We start from the raw sequence: 20,804 nt of genomic DNA on the forward strand, positions 1-20,804 counted from the left end.
ATGAAATGACAAAATGGTCAGTTGGTATAGGTTTGTAATGTTGAGGGTGAACATTCAAATTATCGATGATATCTTCATTGTTGGTAATTATCAAGTCAAGTATGTTTCCAAGGTTATGTGTGGGTTCATTTACTGTCTGGGTGAGATTAAGTTGAAACAGCAGGTCACAGAATTTGTTGGATCTCGAGGAAGAGCCACTGAGGGTGGTCCAATCAACATCAGGGAAATTGAAATCTCCTAACAGAATTATTGGGTTTGTGTTGTTGTTTATCAAGTCTGTAAGGTAGTTGTATAGTAATTCATGATAGGTGTCATTTGAGTTTGGTGGAATGTAGACTACACAAATGATAAATGGGTTGTGAGAGGAAATGAAAACTGTGACAACTTCTACATCAGGTGGTGATGGCAATTTATTGCTAGTAATGTTATCTTTAATTGCTATGAGAACACCCCCACCTCTAGAATCTCTGTCATTACGATAGATACTATAACAATTAGGAAGAATCTCATTATCAAAAATGTCACTAGATAACCAAGTTTCAGTGATACATAGAATACTGTAACTAGAGGAATAGACAAATCCTTGGAATTTTGATAGTTTATGTACCAGACTTCTGGTATTCAAAAGACAGACATGTAGGCCAAGGGTTGTATAATCATTAGAAATAGTTGAAGGATCACTGTGTGTGCAATCTGGTGATTGGGAAAGTAGTCAATTGTTGGAGGTATCCATATCAGCTCTAGCTTGTGGCGATTGAGATGGAACAAATATTGAATTAGTGACTTCTCCAAACAACTTATTCTGAACAAAAAGTTTATTGCTACGTATTTTGATGGTTTTACGATCTGTTCCCTTTTGAATTAAGTGCCATCTTTCTTTTAAGAGAAGTGATTCGTTATGTCTTTCTTCATGAGACATATCTGGTTTGACCCTTATATCTTTAGGTAACTTACTGGCTTTGGATAATAATAATGATGTGTCAATAGCTCGGTTAAATCTAATAAGTATAGGCCGAGGTTTCTTGGATTGCTCGCGATATTTACCCAGTCTTATAAGATCTCGTATGGATAGTGGGTTTATACTGCTTTCAGCTTCAGTGACTATGGTGGTAACTTTATCTAAATCATGATCAAGTCGCTCACGCCTAGGTGTTCCCTTACTACATTCATCTATGCCATATATTACCACATTGAACTTACGGTCTCCATCACTGGGTCTGTTGGTCAAATTGGTGGTAGTAGGTGGTTGGGTTTGTTTGCTTGTAGTAGAGGTAGCATTGTTAGAAGCCATTTGTATTTCCTTTTGAGGTTGCTGTTGAGAAGTTGAAGATCGAACTGGTTGATGATCAGATACTGAAGCTTTAAGTGAGACCACTTCTTTAGATAGGTCCTCCACCATGGTCTTCAACTCCCGCAGCTGTTTGTCTTGTGTGATCAGGCGGCAATGGGGACAGTAAAAAGGTTCTTCACTTTCCTCTAGTATTTTGAATAGAGCTTGAGATAATCCAGCACATTGCCGGTGGATCCAGGAGTTACAAATACTTTCACAGAAAATTGCTTCCTGACCATCTGAATCTTCAGTGGCGTCTATTATGCAGTCCAAACAGACTGGGCATATTATTGAGGTTTCACCAGGTGAGCTCTGCAGTGGCCTTTTCCTTTTGGAGCGTGGCTGAGGAGTAGTGGTTGTCATGGTAACTCGTGCTCTTCAGTATTCTGGTAGGAGCAAAACGAGAACAGACAAAACGAACAGAACGAATTGTCTGACCTTTACTTGTACCGTTAAATGAGTTTGGCCACGGTACCACAGCGTAAACGTGTGAACTCCAAGTCAGGGCGATGGGCAGCCAACTAGCCCCAGGGTAGACTCCAGGTAGCGTCCTCGGGATTTCTTAGACACCTTAGAAGACCAAAACAAAGTAAGACCAGTCCAAACAAGGCGAGCGACACGAAGAATCACAGAGGATGAAACATAGCAACCTCCTCCGATCCCGCTTTTTTATTTTATTTTATTTTTTTTTTTTATTGTAAAAGGTAAACTACTGTAGTATTTTCATGTTATAGTCGTGTCCAACTCTTTAGTAACAGCGAGGATGGTTTTCTGAAATCTGCCAGCATGGGCAATAATTTACGAGAGTTAACTACGGTGCATGTTAGTGGCTGTGAATCATATGCTTACAGTGCTTACAAAATAGTGTAGCAGGTTAAATGATAGTTTTTCAGCGTATGTAATAGACACAATCCAAAACTACGTAATTGTCATAGCAACAGCTTTCCGCCATTTTGAATGGGGCCAGTATCAATTATTACGATTGCGTTACATTGAAATCCGATGATGAATAAAGCTCGAACTGGGGGGTATTGTCGAACAATTGGCCGTGGAAGTCTTCGAGGTTGTAAATTGGTTAGGGGCAGGTGGTTATCAGGGTTGAACAAGGCGCGAAGCATCGACAGCCCAAATTGCCTTGTTGGCCCACACAGGAAGCACTGCGAAGCAAATAGATAGTACTTTAATATCCATTATTGCGGTAAATTATTTGTGATAGTAACCGTAGTAGCGGCTGACCATCCAGGCGCTCCTTGTACAGGTAAACAAGGGAATTAGTGTCGTCAGCGCTTCGCGCCTTGTTCATCACCTGATAATCACCTGCCTTTAGCCAGAACAAAGAATTTGCAGCATTAAAAGCTTTCATGGACTATTGTTTGACAATACCACTTAGTTCGAGCTTTCTTCATCGCTGAATTTCATGCAGTGCAGTTAGTGATTATTGAAATTGGCCCCATTCAAAATGGCGTCCGAAAAGTGGGCGTGGTTTTGGATTGTGTCTTACAAAACGCTTTCGTGCAGTGGGCATTAAATAGAAACTTCGAGCAAGCGATTTCTAGCATGCCTACAAGTAGAAGAAAACTAACTTCAGCACTATTCTAGTCACTATGTAATGGTAAGAAACGGTGTACAATCTGCAAAAACGATTTATTGACTTGGCGCGCGCCCCGTTCCGTTCCATTCCATTCCGGCTTTTAGCACTACCCGGCTGCATGGGTCAGTATGGTGTAAGGTAGGAGCAGACACTGAACTACTCATGTTCAAGAAACTAAATACCACAATGTATCACCTTATAGCAAGCTAAAATGCAAAAAACACATTAACTGTATCTGCAACTAGTGGTAGAAGAAACACACACTCAGTCTGTCAGCAGTAGCTATAGGTTAAGTGCACTGCATATCACTTATGTTAGTCCACTCATGAAGTATATGCAGCATTTTTGTGGTCTCCAGCTGCAGGCCTGTATCTTCACACCAGCAATAATAACATTAACTTTAGAATGCAGCGGTTGCAGCCCAAAAGAAGAGCAGTCCAATAATTATGTCATAACAGACTCAGTAGTGTCAGTGGGCAGTGATATGCCATCAAATTCACTCTAAAAATAATTAATCATTGTGTAGCAATAGCTATCCTGCAAAATCATAACTGGCCTAGCTGATGTATCCATACTGGAATGTGTCCCCACATATCAGGTATATACTAGCTGATGTATCCATACTGGAATGTGTCCCCACATATCAGGTATATACTAGCTGATGTATCCATACTGGAATGTGTCCCCACATATCAGGTATATACTAGCTGATGTATCCATACTGGAATGTGTCCCCACATATCAGGTATATATACTAGCATTTTGATCAACATTAGCAGAAACTATTGTAAACTCAGCCATTCTGGGAATAATCAAATGTGTAGAACTCTTTTCCTACCTGAGTAGTAGTTAATGCTGTACATCATAGCTACATAATAATTTTAGCTATAGCTCATGTATAATTTTATGGTAACTAATTGTGTACAATATATACGTTTTGTGTGAGCCCTACAATAGGAGTAACACTAGCCACACTGTATGGGTGAGTTATATAGGCAATCAACAAAGCTTACTAAGTTTAGTTACAGGAATTGACTGTTGCTATATACATTATTGTATAGGCTCAGTTTAAGGTTATTAATAGTACTGCAGTTTATAGGTAGCTACTCAGGATCATCTGTTGGTTCATGACTAATTGATAAGGCTTCTATACCTGGCTGATGGAGTACTTGTTTTGCCATGTGCTATATAGCTAGAAATAATATTGAATTTTTAGTTAATGAAAAGGTATAAAAGGCTATTCACTCTAAGTATCAACAAGAGGTGGACAAAAATATATTTTAGGAGTAAGGTAAACGGATAATTCCTTTTACCAACTAAACCATCAGCTCTATAGTTTATGTAAAGTTTCATATAATACACAATCTGGGGGCTGTGCCCACTGATACCTTGTTAAGATCTGGTAGAACTACACACATGTTACCCAGCTGCTTTTTGAATAACTTTATAGTGCAACAAAATGTGGCCACTGTATTATTCTATATACTTGTTCATGATCATGTAAGTTTCCAAAGGAGATGCTCTAGGAATTAAACCAGAACCATGAAATTATTGGTCTCAATGGTAAAGTAAATCACACAATAGAGCGGGATAGTGAAAAAAATGGGCAGTTTGTGATACAACTGATTATGAAACTTTCCAAACAAATTACACTCCTTATGACATTATTTTGTTTTTTGATATAGTGCCATTGCAGATTTGACCTTTGGTGACCTTTACAGCCATTTTACAGTGAAAAGCTACTATTTCTGTATTTATTCCCCTGAGGTATTGTTTTAGCTGTTAAAACATGGTGTTGACCTAATAACAATTTGTTTGAAGTGAATAGCTCATTCCACTTTAGTGTGTTTAGTGGCAAAAATTCTTGAAATTTATTCATCCTTAGGGTCAATGAGCATTCATGACTACATATATATAATGTCCATATACAAACTTTAATGTATGGAGATCAGATAGTGCTCATCATGCAGAGACCTTGATGAGTGGTGATTTGAGTGATGATATAGAGCCTTATCACTAGATGACATGTTTAGGTACATGGAACAACACTGTTTTTGTGTTTCACAATGTAACGCTGTACTTTGAGTGGGCAGACTCGTTATCAGCAAGTGTTGACAAATAAAATTATATCAAGTTTAGCAAATTGTGTAACACATAGCTTTTCAGGGGTTTACTTTTCCATAATAAATGTCTCCTTTGGGTGGCATTGCCAAAAGCTTATACTGTGTAGTGTGCTGTAGAGATTATGGCTGCTAATGACTGTTTTTTGCACTTAGGATAAAACATGTAGTTTTCATAGGGCAAGACATGATGCTGCCATCAAGATTTTTTGGTCAACCAGTTCGTTCGACTGATAAGCTACATAAGGCAGGTATTAAGGCTACAAAATTGACATAAAGTTGATTTGAAGTTGTTTCTATACATCATTCCTAAGAACTATAAAGGTAGCTATAATTTGATGGTGTGTATAATAGTTTTACTTTGACAACTAGTTATATATGATTGACAATTCTCAATAACATGTTTTGATATGAGAACCTTAGACAAGCTGGCATGTGATGTCCTGAGAGTAATAATTATACTGTGTCAGTAGTGTGCTCACAGTTAGATCCTTACCATAAAGCTAGCTACATACATCTCAGTATAGCTAGCTACATACATCTCAGTATAGCTAGCTACATACATCTCAGTATAGCTAGCTACATACATCTCAGTATAGCTAGGTACAGTATAGCTAGCTACATACATCTCAGTATAGCTAGCTATATACATCTCAGTATAGCTAGCTACATACATCTCAGTATAGCTAGCTACATACATCTCAGTATAGCTAGCTATATACATCTCAGTATAGCTAGCTATATACATCTCAGTATAGCTAGCTACATACACTTCAGTATAGCTAGCAACATACATCTCAGTATAGCTAGCTACATACACCTCAGTATAGCTAGCTACATACATCTCAGTATAGCTAGCTACATACACCTCAGTATAGCTAGCTGCATACATCTCAGTATAGCTAGCTACATACACCTCAGTATAGCTAGCAACATACATCTCAGTATAGCTAGCTACAGTATAGCTAGCTACATACACCTCAGTATAGCTAGCTACATACATCTCAGTATGGCTAGCTACATACACCTCAGTATAGCTAGCTATATACATCTCAGTATAGCTAGCTACATACACCTCAGTATAGCTAGCTACATACACCTCAGTATAACTAGCTACATACACCTCAGTATAGCTAGCTACATACATCTCAGTATAACTAGCTACATACATCTCAGTATAACTAGCTACGTACATCTCAGTATAGCTAGCTACATACATTTCAGTATGGCTAGCTATATACATCTCAGTATAGCTAGCTACATACATCTCAGTATAACTAGCTACATACATCTCAGTATAGCTAGCTACATACACCTCAGTATAACTAGCTACATACATCTCAGTATAGCTAGCTACATACATCTCAGTATAACTAGCTACGTACATCTCAGTATAGCTAGCTACATACATTTCAGTATGGCTAGCTATATACATCTCAGTATAGCTAGCTACATACATCTCAGTATAACTAGCTACATACATCTCAGTATAGCTAGCTACATACACCTCAGTATAACTAGCTACATACATCTCAGTATAGCTAGCTACATACACCTCAGTATAACTAGCTACATACATCTCAGTATAACTAGCTATATACATCTCAGTATAACTAGCTACATACATCTCAGTATAACTAGCTACATACATCTCAGTATAGCTAGCTACATACATCTCAGTATGGCTAGTTACATACATCTCAGTATGGCTAGCTACATACATCTCAGTATAACTAGCTACATACATCTCAGTATAACTAGCTACATACATCTCAGTATAACTAGCTACATACATCTCAGTATAACTAGCTACATACATCTCAGTATAGCTATATAGCTACATACACCTCAGTATAGCTAGCTACATACATCTCAGTATAGCTAGCTACATACACCTCAGTATAACTAGCTACATACACCTCAGTATAGCTAGCTACATACACCTCAGTATAACTAGCTACATACATCTCAGTATAGCTATATAGCTACATACACCTCAGTATAGCTAGCTACATACACCTCAGTATAGCTAGCATAGCTCACATAGTGATTTAGTTTGCCATACATTAGTCTCAATAGTAGGAGTGCAATTAATCCCAAATCGTATGGCCTTGTTTCTGTAATTGCACTGTAAAGTAGCCAATAAAATAGCAGAATAACTGAAGCCTTTTAAGTGCAACAAGAAAGTGATATAATGAATAGCCAATCAAATAAGCTGACAATAGAAGCCTTTTAAGTGCAACATATGTAGATATTTTGAGTAGCCAATCAGAATTGCTGACACACGAAGCCTTTTAAGTGCAACAACAAATGATGTAATACAAATAAAGATGATGCAATCACCTGGTAGAAGTTAATGGCCACGTAGAACTGGATAGATGCGTACTACAAACCACGAAGGGTAGTCACTATGTGATTAGTAGGCAATCACACACATTTGAGTGCAATTAGGGAATAATTGTACGAGTAACAGTCAAAATTGCATGAGGCAAAGCCGAGTGCAATTTTGGCTGTTACGAGTATCAGAGTTAGAAAAGAAGAATGTCACTCCTACCAATAAACCACCTTTGCACAACCCCACACCAACTACCTCTACCAGTGAAAATTCTAGTATTTCGAACAACAAGCCCTCTACTGCTTCTAATAACAACATACAAGAAGTCAGTAGTAGCAACATTTATTAATGAAGAAAAAGAAAAGGCAAAGAGACGTCTGAATTTAATGATCCACAATGTCCCAGAATCTTCATCAGAAGACGGCCTGACTAGAGAAAATCATGATGTTGACTTTGTAACCAAAATGTGCCAAACTCAGTTCAGTATTAAAGTGGTGATAAATAAAGCCTTCCGCTTAGGGAAGAAAGATGCAAAACCCAGATTACTGAAGATTAGTCTATCCTCTGATACTGAAAAGACAACTATCCTTAAAAATAGCATGAAGTTGAGAAGCTCCGATGCATCACCTGTTTACAAGAGTATTTTTATAACACCAGATCTCACCCCCAAAGAACAAGAGTGCTACAAACAACTTAGAGCAGAACTGAGAGAACGCAACAGAGGGGGCCAAACTTTCCAGATAAAAAACGGGAAGATAGTGCGGAGGAAGCAATAGCTACCTGCCACACTAATAATAACAATACCCCACCCCCTTCAACAACTTATACAGTTACAAATAATTCCCTACCACAAAATTCAACTGAAAATTCTCTTAAATTACTGTCCTTAAATATTCAGAGCATCATGGCCAAAAAAGCCTCCTTTGACAACCTACTACATGAACACAATCCCGACATTATTACAATATCTGAAACCTGGCTTAAACCTGAAGTCTTGTCAAGTGAGTTTTTATCAACAGACTATAACATCTTTAGCATATCACAGATACATATCATCCCTTACTGATAAAAATGGTGCAATAACCAAGCGATTGTGGTCCTATAGTAAAAGACAATGGAAGGACAACTTTGGTGTTGCCTCCTTAAGACATAATGACAACATACATAACGACAACCATACTAAAGCACAACTACTGAACAATTATTTTACCTCAGTTTTTACACTGCATTCATCGGAAACTCCTCCAACTATCTCTGACTTACCTTTTCCTGCTATTGCCACCATTTCTGTAGATGCCAACGGAGTTCTCAACTTACTAAATGAGTTAGATATCTCTAAAGCACCTGGACCTGACAAAATTCCTGCTCATTTCCTGAAGTTGTGTAGCACTGAAATAGCTCCCATTTTGACACTTATATTTCAAGCATCCACCCACCAATCCAGAGTCCTACCTGATTGGAAGCAAGCAAATATTGTCCCAGTATTCAAAAAGGGAGACCGTACCCTCTGCAGCAACTATAGACCCGTATCATTAACATGCATATGCTCCAAGATTCTAGAACATATAATATATTCACACATTTTCTCCCACCTTTCCCAACACATCTTGTGTGATGAGCAACATGGCTTTCGCCATGGTTGATCTTGTGAGACACAACTTCTACTTACTATCAATGACTTTGCCGAATCCTTAAACAACAATGGACAAACTGATGCAATTCTTTTAGATTTCTTAAAGGCCTTCGATAAGGTGTCACACCAACATCTCTACCATAAACTACATCATTATGGTATCCAGGGAAACACTTTGGAATGGTTGAAAGATTTTCTTACTGGAAGACGAAAACAGGTATTAGTTAATGGTGAGCAAAGTGACGTAATTCAAGTGACATCAGGAGTTCCACAAGGAACCGTTCTTGCTCCGTTATTGTTCTCATGCTTCATAAATGATTTACCAAAAAACATACTATCGACAGTAAGATTATATGCAGATGATGTCATTCTGTACACCCGTATTAATTCAAAAGAAGACTGTTACCAACTTCAGAAAGATCTAACTATTTTGGAAAGATGGGCAAATAAATGGAAAATGACATTTAATGTTAAGAAATGTGAATTCATCAGAATAACATACAAGAAAAAGCCTATATTTTACCATTACACTTTGTATGACACTGTTGTGCAGGAGGTGACGCACATCAAGCACCTAGGTCTTACTATTGACTCGAAGTTATCCTGGTCTGAACACATTAGACAGATAACTAACAAAGCTAACAGTATCAAAGGATTTTTACAACGTAACCTTCATAGCTGCCCAATCTCGGTCAAAGTGAGTTGTTACAAGTCACTTATTAAACCAATCCTAGAGTATGCCTGTGTGGTCTGGTACCCTTATACACGAAAGGACATCTTAGCTATTGAATCAGTTCAAAGATGGTGTGTGAGGTTTGTGTACAATAATTATTCTTCATATGCAAGTGTCACAAATATGTTGCAAAATTTGAATTGACCACTTCTGGCTCACTGTAGAAACCAGCTGAAAGCAATCACAATGTTTAAGATCATGCACCAATTAACAGATATACCGACTGATACCATACTCATACCAGCTCCATCTAACTACTCTCTACGAGGTCATTCAATGAGGCTGTTACAGCCAAACACAAGAGTAAACTCATACCTTAACTCATTCTTCCCTTCAAGTATAAAGATTTGGAATAATTTACCCGACGACCTCATCACCTGTTCAAGTTTAGACCAATTTAAAGCAAGGCTAGCTGAACATCAATTAATCACATAATTAATTTTGCTGATTTATTATCTGTGCTTGTATATACTCTTTGTAAGAGGTTTTACACAGTAAACAATAATAATAATAATAAAAAATAATAATAATAATCTCAGTATGGCTAGCTACATACATCTCAGTATGGCTAGCTACATACATCTCAGTATAGCTAGCTACATACATCTCAGTATGGCTAGCTACATACATCTCAGTATAACTAGCTACATACATCTCAGTATGGCTAGCTACATACATCTCAGTATGGCTAGCTACATACATCTCAGTATGGCTAGCTACATACATCTCAGTATAACTAGCTACATACATCTCAGTATAGGTACAATATTTATATGCAGTGGTTTTGTCATGACTATGTTATTATAGGACTAGCACACATGCATTAGGCCAACAATTGTAAATTGCTTGTTTCCCATCTGGTTGGGAAAAAAATACCATGCGGGCGGGCGGTTATTGTTTATTATATTGTTAAATTCTATTATTCAATATGAAGAATATTATGGGGAGCCCATTAACTCCTAATTGCCTTTTCTCTCAGATTTAGCAGAGATGCAAGATTTGTTGTGATTTCACTGGGATTCATCAAGATTCAAATCTCATAGAAGGTCAGATTTGAAGTGTTGCAGACCCTTCATTTCTCTGAGCATGCAGCCACCAAAATTAATCTTGAAGGCTTTTAGCTGTGGAGTTTGCTGACAGGATGTGGTCATAACACTATCAACTGCAACAGTACGAACTTTCCATATGTTCCACACACCTTATTAACATAGTGCTAGATGAGTGGGACTCTTGTTCATTAATGTATCTTGTTCACCAATGGCTACTTGAAGAGATCCACTGCTTGTATTTAATCAGGCCCGAGGTTGGAATGGATTCAAACTAGTACATAGTTATATCCATGCCTTTTGGCACTTAACAACACCAGAAACTCACTACCTTTCCAATAATACACCATGTGCTCTCACTAGTACTTATAAACAAAAATAATTAGATCACGTGACTATATCAAATGCAATAATAAAATTTGTATGCAGCTCTAAAATTTTCATGCGGACGGGTGACAGGAAACAAAGAATCTACAATTGGTGGCCTTATACACTGTTAAAACGAGGTGTTACAGGTACACCCATCGTAAAGGTGTTCATGTACACCCATGGTATTTACAACACCCTAGGGGAGTATAGTAGCACTTGGCCAATGGGGTGTTGTTGAACACCACAAATGTCATTTTACTCCCCAATAATAGCTAAGCCACTGTAAGGGTGTTTGCCTACACCTAGGTATATTGAAACCCACAATTGGATGTTTCTATTGAAAATTAGGTTATAAGTACAGTTTGCTAACTTCTATAAGAGTGACTTGGAAACAACTATGTGGTAAGTATAAGGTGTTGCAAATATATTATTGCGCACTGCTAATGTGCTTTGTTGTTGGTAGTCATTGAGTATAAATTGAAATCAACATGAAGGTTACTGGAACGCTATAGCAAGCCTACATTTCTTTTCAACACAATGCCACCAAGGAGAGCACTAGAACATCTTTAAAGTGTACCGTGACACCTTTATAGCTATTCCTAGAACACCCTTAGGGAGTGTTGCAATGCCCTTGTAACACCTTTTAGTTGCTCCTAGAGCACCCCTGGGGAGTACTACAACTCCCTTCAAAGGAGTTTAATTTACACAGCAGTTAGAACTCCCCCAAAGGTGATTGGATTACACCCTATTTTTAACAGTGTATATTATAGCTTTCATCTGTGTGGTATAGCTAGCTAAACAAATTGCCTTAGCTTAGTAATATGATTATATCCAGGAAGTTCTGCTGTTTAATTTATCTGCATATTAGCTACCTGTAGAGAATAGTATAACACTTGTGTACATTCATAGATACTATATAGATAATACCTAGGGTATAAACATTATCTATGGCGAGTTGATCTAGCTAGTGACATCACCGTGTATATGCTGCATTTGATGGTGCACAACTTAATCTCTAATCAAAGAGCAGGTCTTGGGTCCATTAGTGTTTTTGATTAACATGAACTCTCTTCCATCACAATTAACTAATGGATTACTATTACAGTATGCAGATGACATGACCATTATTTGTACTGGTCCCACCCCGGCTGCTGTACAATCTGTTATGCACCCAATTCCCAGCAATACAACAGTGGATTTTGCAGAATAAAATGAAAATCTTTTTTTTTTTTAAAGTCTTCTGTGATGTGGTTTACGACCTCAAGTTGCTCAAAATGTCATATCATCTAGATCTACTTACTTCCCACTGAAATGTTATTGACAACAGCTCAATGAAAATGCTATTGGAATTGCTACTGTGTTACAGTTTGGAGACCATTAATTGGAGGTAATGTATTAAGAGACTTCAATGACTGCAGAATCGTGCTGTAAGGCTGTGTTTTGCTGAAACTTCAGGGGCATACCAAGGGGGTTTCAGGAAACCCCTTTGGATTTTACACACTACTTGAAACATCAAGAAATTGAAACTTCAGTTTCCAGAATCTGGAATCTATCATGGAACAGGACATATTTTAAACTTTAAATAATAGTTTTTAACATGATAGCAACACTTATAGCATTGTTCTGAATTATGATTTTGGTGAAAAGATCGAGATATTATTATTAACCGTCAAAATTAATTATGATGAACAAGGTGTATACAAAATAAAAGCAAGTGGATCCTCGGATAACATGCGACCTCACAACTGATCGGTAATTGGGTCAGCACGTGGGCATGGCAAGACTATTTACACACACACATACAGAAAAATTACTTACACACACAAAAATTAATTACAAAACAGATAAATTTAAAAGCAGTCCGGGTTGACAGTCCATTCCTTAGAGCTTCAACCAAAGAATATCTGCTGAGAAGCAGATATTGAGGCTCTGGCCATCTCATTCAAAAGTCCTCTAATACTAGCTTTAGACAAAGAAAATACTTGCTGGGTGAAACAAGTTACGCCCCAATGCCAATCACAGAGCAGTTGTCCAAGGATCCACTTGAGGCTCTAATAGAGCAGTCAGGTAATATAAACTACTCTAATATAACAGTCACTTAGCTGTAGTGGAAACCCCTTTTCAAAATTCCTGCATACGCCCCTCAACACAGAACACAGAAGTTTGATGGAAGTTGCAATGGTGCACACAGAAGTTGCAATGGTTGCCATTATCTTACTTCATTCAGTACAAATCACTATGTTCAATGTACTATCAATATAGTCAGTACTGAAATGTATTTCACTTGAGCTACCTATTGTTTATTGGCAGAACCTCCTCATATTGTACAAGAACACCTGTAGCTATATTTTGCAAAAGCTGTTTTAAGTTTTACCCAGCATTTTTCCCCATTACAACGAAAGCAGGTGGAATGCACACACTGCTCCTACTGATGACAAACCACATCAATTCTCCCTTCAATGAATATGCATGTGGATGATCTTAAACAGTATTGTGACTCACTTTAGCTATCACCAGATGAAAGTTCTCTTTTCAAAGTTCACAATCAAAATTTATAAAAAAAATTAGAATAGTTGCATAACTAGGTGCACACTATCTCAGTAGTGTTGATTTCTGTGATTGGCATTGGGGAGTTCTGAGATTGAATCCATAGGTATTTCTGTTGTTTTTGCATGTTACATTAATAAGCAATTTTTAAAATTAGCTACACTTTCTGAGATTGAATTTAAGGACACTGAGAATTCTGAGGAGTTGAATACTAACAAGCTTATACCATAATAGGTACTGGGTATTATACTTGGCCCATTCTCAGATATTGAATAGCATAGGAATTTCAGTTTGATAGTTGCATATGTAACTGGAGAATTTTTTACTTGAGACTCATTTGTAAGGTTGTGTAGCCGCTAGTTTTAATCTAAGAAAATTTTACATGATGTAATCATACTGTTTTGAGATTGAAAGCATTTTTGATAGTTTTGTGTGCAGAGAGAAAGAACATCATTTTATTGATGAAAATTGAGTGTTACAGCAGCAATAATGTGAGGTCAGTCCTCGGACACACACCGTGTGCCACTCACGGGGCTATGCCCCAAAAGAGGGTGTGGCAAGCAAAAAAAATTACAAAATAATATTATATACATATTTTCAAAGTACAATATAGCTACACTGCAGTTGTCACTCGCAATTTTAGGGGGAGTCTGGGGACTGAAGTTTCTCCCTAACAGCCACTGCTTTTGGTCTTTTTTTTATGTTCCTCTGGGCAAGGAAGAACGGCTGTGGCCGATTAACTGAATCAAATCAACGTAGGGACACTACAGAATAATTTCAAGTCCTTATTAAAAAGAACATTCACTTTTCTGGGTGAGCGCGCATAGTTTGATTGATTTGAGTTTTAAGCCTTGTGATTAATAAACGAGAAGGCGAAGTATTTTACTTCAGGTGAACGCAGATGAATTATGGACGATTAAAGGCAAAAAAAAAAAATTTTTTTTTTTAAATAAATAAAAAATTAAAAAAAAAAAAAGGCAAATTATGGGCGGATATTGTGCTATACGACTGGCGCCATGATAAGCTATTTGTGCTGGAGATCGCTAAGAATATATTTCCCGTCGTTTTACGGACTTGGCGCCACTCCCACTCATTACTCCACAATAATCAATGAGACGTTAAGGGAAAATGAAGTGGTAAAGTCTATTAACCATCACGCGATCTCTGCTATCTATTCAAATTCTCTTGACTCCAATCAGCCGATGGAGGATCGTCACGTGGTACACACGTGCCCTACCACAGGGGCTGCAATGTTCACAGTGATCGATGGTCATGGAGGATGGTGGTGTGGAGAACATGTTAAACAACAGATCAGCAGTTATGTGATGAGTCATCTTCATGACATATTCATTAAAGTGAAACTTGAAGAAAACTGATAAACTAGAAGATGTTGACTTTACTGCCACACCTCTACAAGCTAGTAGCTTAGTAGACGACAATTACAACAATCCTTCATTAGCCTGGATGATGATATTTCACAAGCAGCACTAGCTGATGTTAAACAAGTAGGTATTGGCCGATCACTGGAGTCACAACGACACATTTTAACGGCCTTTAGTGGTGCCTGCGTTAACACTGCATTATTGTGTGGACAGGACTTGTATGTTGCTAACACCGGGGACTGTAGGTGTGTCCTGGGGCAGTTGGAGGATGGTAGATGGCGTGCAGTACCATTGTCCATTGATCAAGCTTTTGATAATGACAATGAAGTATCTCGTGTTAAGAAGGCTCACCCTGGTGAAGAGTATACAGTGATAGTCCACAAGAGATTACTGGGTGGTCTAATAAGATCATTTTGCGATGTCATTTACAAATGGAGTAAACATCAGCTTAACATCATTTACCAACAAGTCCCTCCAAATTACCTAACCCCACCTTACCTGACAGCAGAACCTGTTGTGACTCATCGTAAACTGGACAAACAAGATAAATTTGTTGTTATAGCAACGGATGGCCTGTGGGAACGCCTTAGCAGTGATGAAGTTATTGATATAGTTAGTAAAGGCTTATCATCTAGTGATAACATAGCTACTAGTTTACTAAAGCAGTCACTGGGTTCTGATGATGAAACCGTTTACAAACTACTAACTGTTGATCCCCAGTATAGCAGGTGGTACAGAGATGATATCACCATTGTTGTAGTTGTATTTAAATAGTGTTGTAATATGAGATGATTTATTGAGCTGTATATATGTGAGGAGGTTGTACATTGCCTGTAAATGTTTAGTGTGTTATAAGCATAAGATGACTGGAACCTAACCACCTAGTACGAGACGGGGGTGACTACTAACAATGTACTATAAAGTACCTTGGTCTATGCTTATATATATCTAATCAAAAACAGCCAAGCTGCAAAAAAAGGTGCGGCCCCCAAAAAGGCCATGGTGAAATCCAAGGTGGCGGCCAAGAAATGGCTGTGATGGTAGGTTAATGGTAAAAATTTTAATAACAACAATTCAGGTGAATTTGATGCCAAGACCAAGTGGCACAAAATTCACCTGAATTGTCGTTATTAAAATTTTTACCATTAACCTACCATCACAGCCATTTCTTGTGGCATCAAATTCACCTGAATTGTTGTTATTAAAATTTTTACCATTAACCTACCATCACAGCCATTTCTTGGCCGCCACCTTGGATTTCACATCTTTTTTCACCATGGCCTTTTTGGGGGCCACACCTTTTTTTACAGCTTGGCTGTTTTTGATTAGATATCACTCCTTTTTGTATTTGTATACTGCAAAGCCAGCCTATGGCTGGCTTTGGGGCTTTTTTAACCTATGTGTTTTTTATTTACCACAGGAAGAAGAAAGAACTTATAGAAGATTTTTAATACTTCAATTATTTTTGATTTTATTAGTAATTATACAAATTATATACATATATTTATTACATGCCCATTATTCCCCACAGGATATTTTTTAGCAGCTGATCTCTCTACTGGGTGACTTAAAATATAGCTGAACTATATACAGGATGGTTTCTTTGTAGCTGAACTCTCTACAAGGTGACCTCTTCTAGCTGAATTCTCTACAGGGTGATTTTTTTCTAGCTGAACTCTCTGCAGGTTATTTGTTTGCAGCTAAACTCTCTACATCCATGGTGGTTTCTTTGTAGCTGAACTCTCTACAAGGTGACTTCTTCTAGCTGAACTCTCTACAGGGTGATTTCTTTGCAGCTGAACTCTCCACATGATGGTTTCTTTGTAGCTGAACTCTCTACAAGGTGACCTCTTCTAGCTGATCTCTCTACAAGGTGATTTGTTTCTAGCTGAACTCTCTACAGGTGATTTGTTTGCAGCTAAACTCTCTACATGGTGCTTTCTTTGTAGCTGAACTCTCTACATGATGGTTTCTTTGTAGCTGAACTCTCTACAAAGTGACTTCTTCTAGCTGAACTCTCTACAGGTGATTTGTTTGCAGCTAAACTCTCTACATCCATGGTGGTTTCTTTGTAGCTGAACTCTCTACATGATGGTTTCTTTGTAGCTGAACTCTCTACAAGGTGACTTCTTCTAGCTGAACTCTCTACAGGGCGATTTCTTTGTAGCTGAACTCTCTACATGATGGTTTCTTTGTAGCTGAACTCTCTACAAGGTGACTTCTTCTAGCTGAACTCTCTACAGGATGATTTCTTTGTAGCTGAACTCTCCACATGATGGTTTCTTTGTAGCTGAACTCTCTACAAGGTGATTTCTTCTAGCTGAACTCTCTACAGGTGATTTGTTTGCAGCTAAACTCTCTACATGGTGCTTTCTTTGTAGCTGAACTCTCCACATGATGGTTTCTTTGTAGCTGAACTCTCTACAAGGTGACCTCTTCTAGCTGATTTCTCTACAGGGTGATTTGTTTCTAGCTGAACTCTCTATAGATTATTTGTTTGCAGCTAAACTTTCTACATCCATGGTGGTTTCTTTGTAACTGAACTCTCTACATGATGGTTTCTTTGTAGCTGAACTCTCTAAAGGGTGATTTGCTTGTAGCTGAACTCCTTACATTGTGTCTAGTTTCTAGCTGATCTCTCTACAGGGTGATTTGTTTGTAGCTGATCTCTCTGCAGGTTGATTTGTTTGTAGCTAAAGTCTCTACAGGGTGATTTGTTTCTAGCTGATCTCTCTACAGGGTGATTTTTTGTAGCTGATCTCTCTGCAAGTTGATTTGTTTGTAGTCGATCTCTCTACAGGGTAATCTGTTTGTAGCTGAACTGTCTATAAGGTGATTTGTTTGTAGCTGATCTCTCTGCAGGTTGATTTGTTTTAGCTGAGCTCTCTACAGGATGATTCGTTTGTAGCTGATCTCTCTGCAGGTTGATTTGTTTCTAGCTGAAGTCTCTACAGGGTGATTTGTTTCTAGCTGATCTCTCTACAGGGTGATTTTTTGTAGCTGACCTCTCTTCAGGGTGATTTGTTTCTAGCTGATCGCTCTACAGGTTGATTTGTTTGTAGCTGAAATCTCAACAGGGTGTATTGCTTGTAGCTGAGCTCCTTACATTGTGTCTAGTTTCTAGATGATCTCTCTACAGGGTGATTTTTTTCTAGCTGATCTCTCTACAAGTTCATTTATGTGTAGCTGATCTCTCTGCAAGTTGATTTGTTTGTAGTTGATCTCTCTACAGGGTAATTTGTTTGTAGCTGAACTGTCTATAAGGTGATATGTTTGTGGCTGATCTCTCTGCAGGTTGATTTGTTTGTAGCTGAACTCTCTACAGGGTGATTTGTTTCTAGCTGATCTCTCTACAAGTTGATTTGTGTGTAGCTGATCTCTCTGCAAGTTGATTTGTTTGTAGTCGATCTCTCTACAGGGTAATCTATTTGTAGCTGAACTGTCTATAAGGTGATTTGTTTGTAGCTGATCTCTCTGCAGGTTGATTTGTTTTAGCTGAACTCTCTACAGGGTGATTTGTTTCTAAGTTATCTCTCTACAGGTTGATTTGTGTGTAACTGATCTCTCTACAAGCTGATTTGTTTGTAGCTGATCTCTCTGCAGGTTGATTTGTTTCTAGCTGATCTCTCTACAAGTTGATTTGTTTGTAGTTGAACTCTCTGCAAAGTGTTTTGTTTGTAGCTGATCTCTGTACAGGGTAATTTGTTTGTAGCTGAACTCTCTGCACAGTGACTTGTGTGTAGCTGAATTCTCTAGAGAGTGATTTAATTGTAGGTGAACTCTCTACAGGGTGCATGACTTGTTTATAGCTGAACTCTCTACAGGGTGCATGACTTGTTTATAGCTGAACTCTCTTCAGTGTGACTTGTATTGTTCTGAATCTCTACAGTGATATAATTGTAGCTTAACTCTCCACAGGGTGACTTGCTTCTTGCTGAACTGTCTATAAGATTAACTGTTCGCAGCTGAACTCCCTACAGAATAACTTGTAATGTAATAGAATTCTATAATGGGATAAATAAATTAGCTGAATGCTCTATTAGGGTGACTGTTCTATTAGAGTATCTCGAACTCGCATTTGCTACACGGGGTTGGCTTTCGAAGTGGTTTGTAATCCAATTCTTCTATACTACTGCAAGGACTTTCTATGAAGATTATTCCAGCTATACACCGATTTTCAGCCCATTGCTCTTAGCGGTTTGCCTAGTAGGCGTGAAAACTAATACTTTTTTATTACTAAAAATTAATCGCGTAATTGTGACACAGGTTGGGTTTTGTGTCATATCTCCGTGGTCTTAATCTCGATTCCTTTCAAACCACAAAAAGGCACTCCTACGATGGTTACTCCATCTGCATAGCAATTTTCAACTCATTCCATGAAGCGGTTTACCCTGTAGGCGTGACAACAAATCGATCTTGTTTTACGCGAATAATTGGTCATAACTCCTGAACCATTCATCGGATTTGCACCAAATTTGATGCTAGGATGCGCCTTTGGACTCCCTTTCTGTGTGCTAAATTTCAAGGCGATCGGAGCACGCGTTTTTGTTTTATATCAATTTTTGCAAGTGTGCGAAAAGACGAAGAAGAAGAAGAAGAATAAGAAGAAGAAAAAAAACGAAGAAGAAAAAAAACAAAAATTTGGCCGCTCATATCTAGGAAATGGCTTGAGTGATTTCCTTCAAATTTGGAATGTAGACTCCCCTAGCTGGCGGGAAACTCTGCAAAATATTTGGTTTCAATCGGATAAGCTATCACGGAGATACAAAAGTGTGAAAATGACGTTTTCTTTCTTCCTGTAAATATACTCATGGTCTGGCGCGCCGGCTTCTTGGGCCGAACGACACCGTGTGTCTTGATATATATATCTAATCAAAAACAGCCAAGCTGTAAAAAAAGGTGCGGCCCCCAAAAAAGGCCATGGTGAAAAAAGATGTGAGATCCAAGGTGGCGGCCAAGAAATGGCTGTGTGGTAGGTTAATGGTTACATTTTAATAACGACAATTCAAGTGAATTTGGTGCCAAGACCAAGTGGCACAAAATTCACCTGAATTGTCGTTATTAAAATGTAACCATTAACCTACCATCACAGCCATTTCTTGGCCGCCACCTTGGATCTCACATCTTTTTCACCATGGCCTTTTTGGGGGCCGCACCTTTTTTTACAGCTTGGCTGTTTTTGATTAGATATCACTTGTTTTTGTATTTGTATACTGCAAAGCCGGCCTATGGCTGGCTTTGGGGCTTTTCCCATGTGTTTTTTTCTTTACCACAGGAAGAAGAAAAGAACTTCAAGAAGATTTGTAATACTTCAATTATTTTTGATTTTATTATTAATTATACAAATTATATACATATTAGTATTAGTATTAGTGATTTAGGATACATAGGCAATGCCTGTATATGATCCTATTCTATAGCTAGAAAAATAAAATCAAACATAATTTAAATTAGCTACCAGTCATGATCGATATATATTTATTACATGCCCATTATTCCCCACAGGATATTTTTTTTGCAGCTGATCTCTCTACTGGGTGACTTGAAATGTAGCTGAACTATATACAGGATGGTTTCTTTGGAGCTGAACTCTCTACAAGGTGACCTCTTCTATATAGCTGGTCTCTCTACAGGGTGATTTGTTTGCAGCTAAACTCTCTACATGGCGGTTTCTTTGTAGCTGAACTCTCTACATGATGGTTTCTTTGTAGCTGAACT

General features: G+C 38.0%; 2 protein-coding genes across 3 annotated transcripts in view; both read left to right on the forward strand.

Annotated features, from left to right (window-relative positions):
• Positions 1-20,804, forward strand: part of LOC136256348 (very low-density lipoprotein receptor-like) — a 129,849-nt gene that overhangs the window by 43,208 nt on the left and 65,837 nt on the right. The window lies entirely within an intron of this gene.
• On the forward strand, positions 14,907-19,453 carry LOC136255300 (pyruvate dehydrogenase [acetyl-transferring]-phosphatase 2, mitochondrial-like; the record flags this gene model as incomplete). The annotated part of the gene is made up of 3 exons (XM_066048027.1): positions 14,907-15,059; positions 15,129-15,848; positions 19,445-19,453. Coding segments are annotated over exons 1-3 (882 nt in total), but the record flags the coding sequence as incomplete, so codon positions are not given.

The sequence above is a fragment of the Dysidea avara genome, chromosome 5 (assembly GCF_963678975.1).
Source record: "Dysidea avara chromosome 5, odDysAvar1.4, whole genome shotgun sequence".
NCBI classification, from domain to species: Eukaryota; Metazoa; Porifera; class Demospongiae; order Dictyoceratida; family Dysideidae; genus Dysidea; species Dysidea avara.